This window comes from Aegilops tauschii, chromosome 7 (assembly GCF_002575655.3).
Source record: "Aegilops tauschii subsp. strangulata cultivar AL8/78 chromosome 7, Aet v6.0, whole genome shotgun sequence".
Lineage (NCBI taxonomy): Eukaryota > Viridiplantae > Streptophyta > Magnoliopsida > Poales > Poaceae > Aegilops > Aegilops tauschii.
The window spans coordinates 204,749,506-204,760,264 of NC_053041.3; the positions used below are offsets into that span (position 1 = coordinate 204,749,506).

Sequence of the window (10,759 nt, forward strand, 5' to 3'; positions counted from 1 at the left end):
AGAGTTTGAGATGAGATGGTGCTGGTGAAGATGTTGATGAAGATTGATCCTCCCACAGTGAGAGGGTTGTTGGTGATGATGATGGCTTTGATTTCCCCCTCCCGGAGGGAAGTATCCCCAGCGGAATCGCTCCGCTGGAGAGCAAAAGTGCTCCTGCCCAAGTTCCGCCTCGAGACAACGGTGCTCCGTCTCGGAAGTCCTCTCCTTATTTTTTTTCTAGGGCAAATGTGCTTATATACCAGAAGATGGGCACCGAAGGCTGGCCAGTGGCCCCACAAGCCACCAGGGCGCTCCTGGGGGGAGGCACGCCCTGGTGCCTTGTGGGCACCTGGGTGGACCCCTCTGGTACTTCTTTCCACCAGTATTTTTTATTTATTCCAAGGTAAATCTCCGTAAAATTTCAGCTCATTTGGAGATGTGTAGAATATGTATCTCTGACATAGCTTTTTAAGGTTCTGAATTCTAGCTGCCGGCAATCTCCCTGTTCGTTTAAACCTTGCATATTATGGGAGAAAAGACATTAGAATTACTCCACAAAGTATTATATTGATTAAAAACACTATAAGTAACAGTAGGAAAACATGATGCAAAATGGATGTATCAACTCCCCCAAGCTTAGACCTTCTTTGCCCTCAAGAGAAAGCCGATATCAAAAATCATGACCACACGTTTGGAGAGAGAGAGAGAGAGAGAGAGAGAGAGAGAGAGAGAGAGAGAGAGGTGTCCATAAAAACAAAATACGAACATAGTAGCATCATGATCATTATTATAGCAACAACGTTTACTATCATAAAACTTCTCATGAGCAAGTATTCATCACAACAACGAAGTATATGGCATAAACTTTATTGAAAACTAACAAACTATGTTCTAAGTCAACAATGCAATTACGATTCATCATATTTTCAGGAAGGTTCTCATGTCGGAGCTTTTTTCGCAAGTTCACATACTCAACCATCATTTAGTTGTCTATGATTGCTAACACTCACAACATATATATGGAGCAAAAAGTTTCAGCCAGACACATAGAAAGATAGGGGCTTATAGGGTGTGTTTGGATTGTGGCCAAAGTGCACCTTACCAAAATTTTGGTCATGAGCCAAAGATTGGTCTTTGTTTGGATGGTTGCCAATTTTTTGGCATGCAATGAACTCTAGCCAACTCTAGTTCATTTTTCTTGCCAATGTTAGCCAAATCATGGGCAACCGAAACCTCAACCAAAATTTTGGCTAGCCGATGCTTTGGTGGGGCAACCTTGGGCACAAACCAAACACACACATAATTTTGCCTCCCAACTTATTCATCTCAAGGGTGATGTCAACAACAATAACTCATGATCACTCATATCCAACTGGATACGCTCCTCTGTAACTTAGCTCATACACAATCAATCCACCAAAATAGGAGTATGGTCTTACACCTCACGGTGACTCGAACCTAGGTAAATCCCTTGTGTTGATTGTTCATTTTGCTCTTTATGTTCGTCGATCCATAGTCGAACCGCAAAGGGGTCGTTGTCGGTCCCATAGATTGTTGTACCTCGACAGAAGGTAGCCTTTCTATTGTTGCTATCGGGTTAACGAGCATGTGTTTTTGTCCAACCCAAGTAGTGTCTTTTCTTTTAGGATCAAAACCCAAGTAGTGTTTTGATGGGTGGACTTCTATCATGTTTGTATGGCTAGGCTGAGTTGGACTATTTTAAGAAAAATCAACTGAAATTGAATTGGGGTTAGTCGATTTCAATAATACATGAATGTTATCTGTCCGTTGGATCACAAATCAACGGCGAATCAAAACTCACTGAACCAAATTCTGAATTCAGGCAATTCTTCCATAGCCGTTCCCTTTACTTTTCTCTTTCTTTCATGAGCTAGCCGTTACGAGGCATAGCAGCTGCTACATCCACTCACACCATTGCACACCGAAAGGCGCTACAAAAACCCCAAAGCAAAGCGGCAGATACGGAAATACTACCTCGGCATCGGCGTCGCGCCATGGTGGCGGTGGGCGCCGGCGACGACGGCTGGGCGCGGCTCACCTCGCGCTCTGACGCCGCGGAGGGCCAGGGGCGGAGGCAGGAATGGGAGGTGGAGTTCGCCCGCTACTTCGCTTCCCCCCTGCGCGACACCTCGACGCCGCCGCCGCCGCCGCCGCCCGGCGTCCGTTACGTCACCAGCGCCACGGATTGCCGTCCCGGCGCCTGGCTCCCCGCCGCCACCCCTGCCGCTCTTCGCGTCTCCCGCTCCAGCCACCCCTCCGCGGCCCCAGTCCTCACCGTCTCCGTCGTCGGCGTCGTCTTCGTCCGTACCGTCTCCCTTCCCTTCCCTTCCCCTCTTCTTATCTGCGTGGCTGCTTGGTGTTATGTGTTTGGTGAACGCGATTAGTTGTGCTCGCTTGTTTGTGAAGGAACTTGGGGATTGGACGGATTGGTTGTAGTTTTGACGAGTCGTGTTACATGTGCTCTGAATTCATTTGCTTCATGAACTTGTGAGGATGTGCTGGGATATGATACTACACGCACTCTGATTTCGTTTCGTTGAAGTGATCGTGGATTGTGATGGTGTGGATTTTGAAAGAGGACCTGATGCCCTGATATTTGTGTATTGTACTCCACTGTGTAGGTGGAATCCATTCATGTTTTCATGCAATCAACAAGTGTAAAAACAAGGCTCGTTATCATCCTAGTATTTTTTTTATATTTATTTTTTCCCCATGCACGCACTGTACCTCTCTAATCTGCAAAGAAATGGTGAATGCTGTATTAGTGTTCAGACATGAGGTGAGGCGTCAGGGATATTGATGTTTCTGTGTGTTCATAATGTTGTTATTTATAGTAAGTTTGTGGATCATTTGAATTGTTCTGCATAAACACATTTGTTCTTTGGTCAGATTTCTATATTGAGTCCTGCCATACCATCATTTTGTACCAATTTTTCGGGCATTTGGTCTTTAGGTATTTACTGTAATAATTATAATATGCATATGCTTCAGGGTATGCCATGCTTTCATGGCCTTTAGGCAGAGAAAATTAACTTGATGTTCTTTTTATCTCAGTGGGTGTTGTAAATAATTCTGAAAAGAAGTCCCACGTGTATATGTGGGATAACCTTGAGAACCTGCAAAGTTTTGTGAAAATGCTTTTGTTTTGTAGCTAGGGTGGGGATCCTAGTTCTTCAACAATTTCTTCTAAATTGCACGTTTATTGTTATGTTTATTATTCTACAGAAGTTAACTAGTTAGCATTGTCGCCTTTGCTTGTGGCACAGGAGGAGCACTTTGTGTCTATCCTCAACTTCTCATGGCCTCAGCTCACATGTGGGGGACAATGCCCAGGAAGTGGGAGCAGGGTGGTCTTTGTGAGCTTTTGTGATAAATCCAAGCAGGCAAGTCTTGTATAACTCAAATGTGATTCTGCTGACTTGCTTAGTTGAGTGCTGTACTGCACTGACTTGGTGACTTCACTGACTTACCTACAAATTTGAAAGTATTCAGAACAGATGGAGGTTGTGTTCATATGATGTTTATGCACATGGCATTTTCACATTCTTAATAACAAAAATATGTGTACAGTCATGATCACATCAGTTACTCTCGCTGCAGATACAGAAGTTTGCTCTACGTTTTCCACAGCTCGGTGATATGGAGTCGTTCTTAAATTGCGTGAAGGTGGAATTTCCTGTCTTTCTGATATCCTAACCATGTGAGGCTATGACGTTATGTGGAGTCTTGGGACTTCTTATGCCATCTTTTCTTACCGGCTCTTTCCATGGTCACTTGTAAATTGTAATACAGTATTACACATGCTGTATACTTGTATTCAGAATGGAAAGTTGGAGATATCATTATGACATCTTTTAAGTGTAGTTGCTTATTCTTTGTGTGAGCTTGTACTGAGAAATAAAAATGTAATATCAATCTGGGGAACATAGGTTTTCTTATGCGCGTAATGAAACCTCTTGATCATATCAATTTTTTTATGCCAACTACCAAATAAAGCTAGTCTTATGCAAAGGACAGCAGGCAGTTGTTGATCAACAGTACATATAATTATGTGCGGACAAGCAATCTTTTGAAAAATTCCTTAGTATTTACCGAATTTGTGCTACCTTTTCTGAGTTATGTACAACCAATATTTGATGGGTGTATCCATTCTTCACTAATGTTGAATGTACATCCCTAATGTAATATGCGCACATGGCTACATATTGTTACAGTGCTGGATGGAACCATGTAGGTGCTTTTGGCACTCCAGCTCAGTTTAACTTCACTACATTTGCTCCTGCGCCCAGATTACTTTTTATGAAAATAAGAAATTGCAGTGGTGATAGTTATCACTTAGCATTTCTGCACAACTTAAATTGCAGGGGTGCAACGCCACTACTGCAGTTGTGAAATTGGCCATTCATGCTAGTTATAGAATATATTTTAGTATACAGAGAAAGGAAGATCTTCACTAGTTTCGCTTTTGCTTTGTGAGCTTTGGCAAGCACTAAATTAATTTCTGTTGTTGGTTAAAAGGAATGCTTAGGTGACACCATGGATATCACATCATCTGGATGCGACTACATATGTGAAGATTCATCATCACGATCAGAATATATTGCTTCCAATGAACTTCCCCACAGGTGAAACACTAGAGCTGTTTTGGGTTTATATGCTGCACGACATAGTCTCTGTGATAACATTATGCTGTAATGCATGGGCCTGATGATGCTTCAAGCTTCGAGGAGCCAGCTTCAGATCACAGGACAGAGGCACCAGCATTATGCTACCATGAGGAACCAGACCTGTCTGTTTCTGAACCTCTCTTTACTTCCAACATTGACAATATCAACTCTGGTTTCCCTCTTAGTTTCACTGAAATGCTGACAAATTTGTCAACTGAGACTGAACATGGTTAGTGAATTCCTGTTTGATTAGGTTATACTTAAAGCACATTTTATTTATTTTTGATTTTTCTTGGTTTATGCATGAAAGCATTGTGCATGTACGGATCAGATGCAGTGGACCTGCATCAACTGGCTGAAACTGACCATCCTCAAGAGGTAATGTATGGCGGATCAGATGCGGAGGACCTGCATCAAACTGACCATCCTCAAGAGGTAGTGCATGCCGGATCAGATGCGGAGGACCGGCATCAACTGAGTGGAACTGACCGTCCTCAAGAGGTAATGTATGCTAAATACTGCAAATTTTATGTTCTTTTGACCATCCTATAACAATAAGCCAAGCGATTCTGGCCCCTCTAGTCTCGTCTTTTTAAATACTGCAAAAAAAATCTAAAGTAATGTTCTTTATATTTGTAACTTTTGCAGGTGTTCACACAAGATACTTGTCATGATGGTACAAAAAATTTCAGCTTCATTTGCCGCTTATGTGTCTTGACGTTTCCATTTTTTCTGACAAGTATACAGTATTTCCTTCAATGGCAGTTGCCAGTAATGAAAATACTGCTGATAAAGAAACTGATACTAGCAAGTCAACAAAAGAAATTGATACTAGTAAATCAACAAGTGATATTATGGCAAGGATAAAGGTATTTTGTTCTCATCGAGAATCTCCAAGTTGCTCCGCTAGTTTTTCCCTCTTAATCCAACATACAGTTATCTTATGTTTATTGTTTTACTTTTGCAGACATATATGGCTGATGAGTCATTCCATGGTACGCTTTCTACCCCTCTTCTTGCAGTACTAGTAAAGTATTAAGATAAACAAAAGGGAAAACATAAAATCATTTTTCTCAGAATTTTCATCACCACTACATAGAATCCTCATTTGGAAACCCATGCGATGAATTGTATTACCACTGCATAGAATCCTCGCTTCACCGCCCTGTGTTGTATTGATTTTGTGCTTTGCCTTTCCTAGATATGCTGTCCAAGCTTGAGAGAGTCATTGATGAACTGGGTGTGGACTTGTCACTCTACTCCTAGATATATAGGCAAACCTCCTCATTGCCGTGTGAAGCCTCTGTTTTCCCTGCTCCGCTGGAAATTGAAATGGAGAATGCGGTGCTAGTTCACTCGGTGGTTCCTGAATTGCTGCTTCTAATCCTAGCAAAGTAGTCACGTACGCATGGATAGGAACTTAGCGGGGCTTATATATTGTGCATCATTATGTGTTATGTACATTGGTGTATTGTGTTATGCCTATGCTGCTGCGTGAGAACAGATGGTACGAAAATAGCAAATCATGCAGTACATGCATAATGATATAAGATCAAGGGTCATTGATAATAGCATTGTAGTATGGATAAAACGGTAGAAGTACTAGTTGAATAACAAGTCACGCAATATTTGTTATCAGTACCAAAGGGATGGTTTATTCGGTTTGGGTGAACGTACATCTTATTCCAAGCTGATAAGTAAACGTGCAAACGGCACAAGCACGACATATATGAGTACATGATTGGCTCAAGCCATATTCATCATTAGACCGAAGACGGTAATAATAATAAAATGGCGAGCAATGCAAATCAAATGCACCAGTGAAACTTAAACTTGTCAGCTGCGCTGGAGTGGGTATATATAGAGGTGGAGCAGCAGGCTGGTCCGTCTAGGAGTAGGAGTAGGAGAGGAGAGGAGATGGATATGGATGGCAAAGGCAAGTTAGTCCTGCTGGAAGCCACGGATGAACCAGTTGATCATCTGGAGCATGGGGTGCTTGGGGGGCTTGAGAAAGTGGATGGGCATCCAGCGGACCCCCCTGGCCTTGTTCACCATCCGGCAGTCCCGCCTGATCTGCCCCTTGTTCTTCTTGACGATCACGTCCAGCTTGCTCACCTTCTGCATCGCCTCCCCGAACCTCTGCTGGAACAGCGCGTCGTCCTTGGCGTACTGCTCCACCAGCGGCCTCGTCTGCGGGTCCAGCGCCAGCGTGTTGTCCGAGGTCAGCAGGCTCCGCCGCGCCAGCAGCTCCTGGTAGTAGGCGTTGTCCAGCTTCTCCCCGGTGCGCTCGTCGAAGTTCACCTTGGGCGCCTGCTGCGGGATGTCGTCCGGCTTGGGCCGCGGGCACATCTTCCGCAGCCGCTGCGCGAACGCCGGGTCCAGCGACGGGTCGATGTCCGCCGTCTTGGAGAAGCCGTAGATGCGGTTGGAGAACATGAAGCAGTGCGCGCCCCCGATGGAGTGCGCGCCGGAGAGCGTCACCAGGTCCTGCTGCGACAGGCCCCGGCTCGCGAACAGCTCCGTCAGCCGCGGCACCGTGTGCCCCGGCACCGGGAAGTTGCCCGGCAGGTCGTCCATCCGGGAGTGCGTGCCGTCGCGCCGCCCGGCGGGCACCTCGTAGCTCGGCAGCCCCGCCGCCACCGCCGCATCGCGCGCCGCGAACGACAGGATGTCGGAGCACGACACCGTGCGCGGGCACATGGCCTCGAGGCTCGCCTTGGCCACGTCGATCGTCTGCAGGCCGTGCAGGGTGAACCCGTTCGCCGACGACTCCTTCTCCGGGACGTCGCCCGACGGAGACTCGTCCAGCAGGATGGACGCGTCGCACCCCTACACCAAAGCACACCGGCCGTGATAATTAAGAAACATTCTGCATTGGCTGGCATGGCTCGTGGGCGTGGTGATCACCGATCATGCATGCATACCGTGATGAAGCAGTCGTGGAAGAAGATGCGGATGAGGCCCGGGGCGATGGTGTGGTCCATGCCGTAGTCGTTCGTCACCACGTCGCGGACCACCTGCTCGGCCTCCGGGCACGTCCTGTTGTAGAACCCCACCGTCAGGCCTTCGACGACGACCGCCTCGACGACGGCGAGGCGCGGGGCCGTCGCCAGCAAAAGGGAGACTAGGAGCAGCGTCGCCATCGAGAGCCGCGACATGCCGGCCGGCCGGTTCAAGCAGCACAAGGGAGAAGAGGTGAGGCGAGCTAGAGGAGATGGCTCGACGGAATGAGCTGCATTTTTGCTGGCAGCAGGGGGGGCTGTGGAAGCTTAAGTGCGTGTTCGTTTCGAGAGGTCGAGCAACTTAAGCCTCATATTCTTTAGCCGGCCACTTGCTTTTTGTGGAGGATGTTCTAAGAATAGGCCCGTCGACGGACGGTCAAACTAGCCTGGATATATTTGACAGCTACCAAAAACAACAGAATGCTGTTTACGCAATGTGATAACCACATGCAAAAATGTTTAGGCTAGAATGATGGGGAATTGTATGCACTCCCAGAAAATCAAGGTGGTTTAGGCATTCAAGAGCTCTACGTCAAAACACAACAAATTTCTTCTCATTAAGTGGTTTTTCGAAATTTCTCTGTTCTCACCAAAGATAGAGCAACTCTAGCAGAGTCGTCATATCGACCCAATCAGCATAATAATCCAATAGATTGATTTTGGCCCGAAAGACCACTCTAGCATAGTCACAATTCTAGTTGTTTCCTTGCAGAATTTGCACACACAATGAGGGTAACAGAGATGTGTAATGCTTACAGGTTCATTGTTGTTGCATTGGAAGTCATGATGGGGAAGCATCCCCCTGAGTTTCTAACCTCTTTGCCAACAATTTCTTAATCACAAGATGATGATTTACTCAAGGGCATATTGGACCCGCGCTTCAATCATTTAGCAAAACAACCTGCAAAAGATGTTGTGTTCATCGTCAGAATATCACTTAATTGCACCAGGGTTAATCCTTAATCAAGGCCTTCAATGTGATATGCAACACATGCATAGGCTTACCACTCCCGAGCATTTAAACCTATCGCAATAAACAAGTTAACCGTCATTGACAAAGCTGTGTGGAGGTAGGGGGCCATCGCCCCCTGCCTGGGACCAAATTGTGAAGATTTTTTTTGGAAAGTGCTTTGTTTGAATAAAATACTATGTAGAATTCTTGTTGGGGACTTCATTGAAATACACCTTCAGCAATCCAAAGATCCTTGAAGAAAATGTGAAGGTAAATAACAATATAATCAATGAGAAACCGAAACTCAAGAAAATGCTCTTTCGATCAATGTCATTGCATAATCCAGACACTACTACCTCCGTCCGAGCTTAAAGGGCCGTTTGGCCACCCAGTCGAGTCCACCTTTTTAAGGTCGCATGCATGCAAGAGCCTAGTACTATAGCTAGTTGACTCAAAACAAAAAGCGAGTACTACCTCCATCCAGGTGCATAGGGTGTTAAATAAAAATTTAGTATTCCAAATATGTAAGTCACCATGCACGGAAGGAGCTCCTCATTCCCCGCGATCATTGATTTTCATTTTACATGATGCTATTTTCATTGGTTGACGTATTAAATATGACTTGCATGCCGCTCTTAAGGAATTAATGACATGAAAACCCAACGTAATGGTTGTCTCTTCCTAAAGGAACTACTTACACATGGTCATGGAGGCAGCAAGGTTGATGAAGATGGCTCTGACAATGGCTTCTCCTCTGGCAAGGCTCTAGAATAGGGCTCCAGAGGGCTCCAGATAGGATCTCTTCAGAACAAGGGCTTACGACGACAGATGGTTTCGGTATTTATATGAATTTAAGGCGGTGGGATTGGACTAAGGTGGTGCTTGTGGGCCCCACATGGACAAGGGGCGTGGTTACCTCCTGGCCCCGCCACCTATCCTTGTGGGTCCCTCGTGACTCGTCTCAATCTCTCCCGAAGCTTCTTGTGTTTCCGTTTGCCCAAAATATCATGTTAAATCTGCAACGTATTTTGACCTCCATAGATATTGATTTCCTGCAAAACCAAAAAAAGCGGAAAACAATAACTGACACTGGGCACTAAAATAATAGGTTGGTCCATGAAAATAATATAAATTGCTATAAATATATATATATGTGATAATATAATAGCATATGGAACAATAAAAATTATAAATACGTTTGAAACGCATCAGTGCCTGGTGCCGGTGATGTCTGTCACGCAACTTTATTCTAATAGACTCTGTTGGGTCTTCAAGCGCATAGTTTTGTAGGGCAGTAGCACATTTTTGTGAAGTGGATGACCTAAGGTTTATCAATCCGTGGGAGGTGCATGACGAAGATGGCCTCTTTCAAACAACCATGCAATCAAATACAAGAAATCTCTTGTGTACCCAACACACCCAATATAGTTGTCAATTATATAGATGCACTAGTTCAGTGAAGAAATGATAATAGAAGCGTAACATAGATGATAGAGACATGTTCTTATAATCTGAACAACTAAAAACAGCAAGGTATAGCAAGTAGGAAAAGCGAGCAAAACATTGTCTCAATGCTTAGAAATAAGGCCTAGAGTTCATATTTTCACTAGTGCAATCTCTCAACATCATTAACATAATTGAATCACATAACAATCCCTCAAAGTGCGGCAAAGAATCACTCCAAAGTATCTATTCCTATCAAAGAAAGTAGGATAACATCCTTTAGGTAGTAAACCACCTCAAAGTTGTGTTTCCAATCAATCTTATGAACCGCCTGTCGGTGTCAAAACCGGCTGATCTCGGGTAGGGGGTCCCGAACTGTGCGTCTGAGGATCGAAGGTAATAGGAGACGGGGGACACGATGTTTACCCAGGTTCGTGTTGGGGAACGTAGTAATTTCAAAAATTTCTACGCACACGCAAGATCATGGTGATGCATAGCAATGAGAGGGGAGAGTGTTGTCCACGTACCCTCGTAGACCGAAAGCAGAAGCGTTAACACAACGCGGTTGATGTAGTCGTACGTCTTCACGATCTGACCGATCAAGTACCGAATGCACGGCACCTCCGAGTTCAGCACACGTTCAGCTCGATGACGTCCCTCGAACTCCGATCCAGCCGAGTGTTGAGGGAGAGTTT

General features: G+C 45.1%; 2 protein-coding genes across 4 annotated transcripts; one reads left to right on the forward strand and one right to left on the reverse strand.

Moving 5' to 3' along the window:
* The first annotated feature begins 1,918 nt into the window (after window positions 1–1,918).
* LOC109775202 (protein POOR HOMOLOGOUS SYNAPSIS 1) lies at window positions 1,919–6,236 on the forward strand. 3 transcript variants are annotated; one of them, XM_040394976.1, is made up of 10 exons: window positions 1,919–2,300; window positions 3,267–3,383; window positions 3,601–3,666; window positions 4,519–4,625; window positions 4,721–4,896; window positions 4,978–5,168; window positions 5,316–5,343; window positions 5,415–5,536; window positions 5,635–5,662; window positions 5,869–6,236. In XM_040394976.1, the coding sequence occupies exons 1-10, from the start codon at window positions 1,995–1,997 to the stop codon at window positions 5,931–5,933; spliced, it is 1,206 nt and encodes a 401-aa protein (XP_040250910.1). In that variant the 5' UTR covers window positions 1,919–1,994; the 3' UTR covers window positions 5,934–6,236. The 3 variants fall into 3 exon arrangements, with proteins under 3 accessions (XP_040250910.1, XP_020189541.1, XP_040250911.1); XM_020333952.2 differs by having other exon boundaries at window positions 5,433–5,536; XM_040394977.1 differs by having other exon boundaries at window positions 4,999–5,168.
* A 172-nt stretch (window positions 6,237–6,408) lies between these two features.
* LOC109775203 (peroxidase 5) lies at window positions 6,409–7,919 on the reverse strand. Its single transcript, XM_020333953.4, has 2 exons — window positions 7,592–7,919; window positions 6,409–7,496 (listed from the first exon to the last, which is right to left on the reverse strand). The coding sequence occupies exons 1-2, from the start codon at window positions 7,823–7,825 to the stop codon at window positions 6,609–6,611; spliced, it is 1,122 nt and encodes a 373-aa protein (XP_020189542.1). The 5' UTR covers window positions 7,826–7,919; the 3' UTR covers window positions 6,409–6,608.
* Window positions 7,920–10,759: the final 2,840 nt, after the last annotated feature.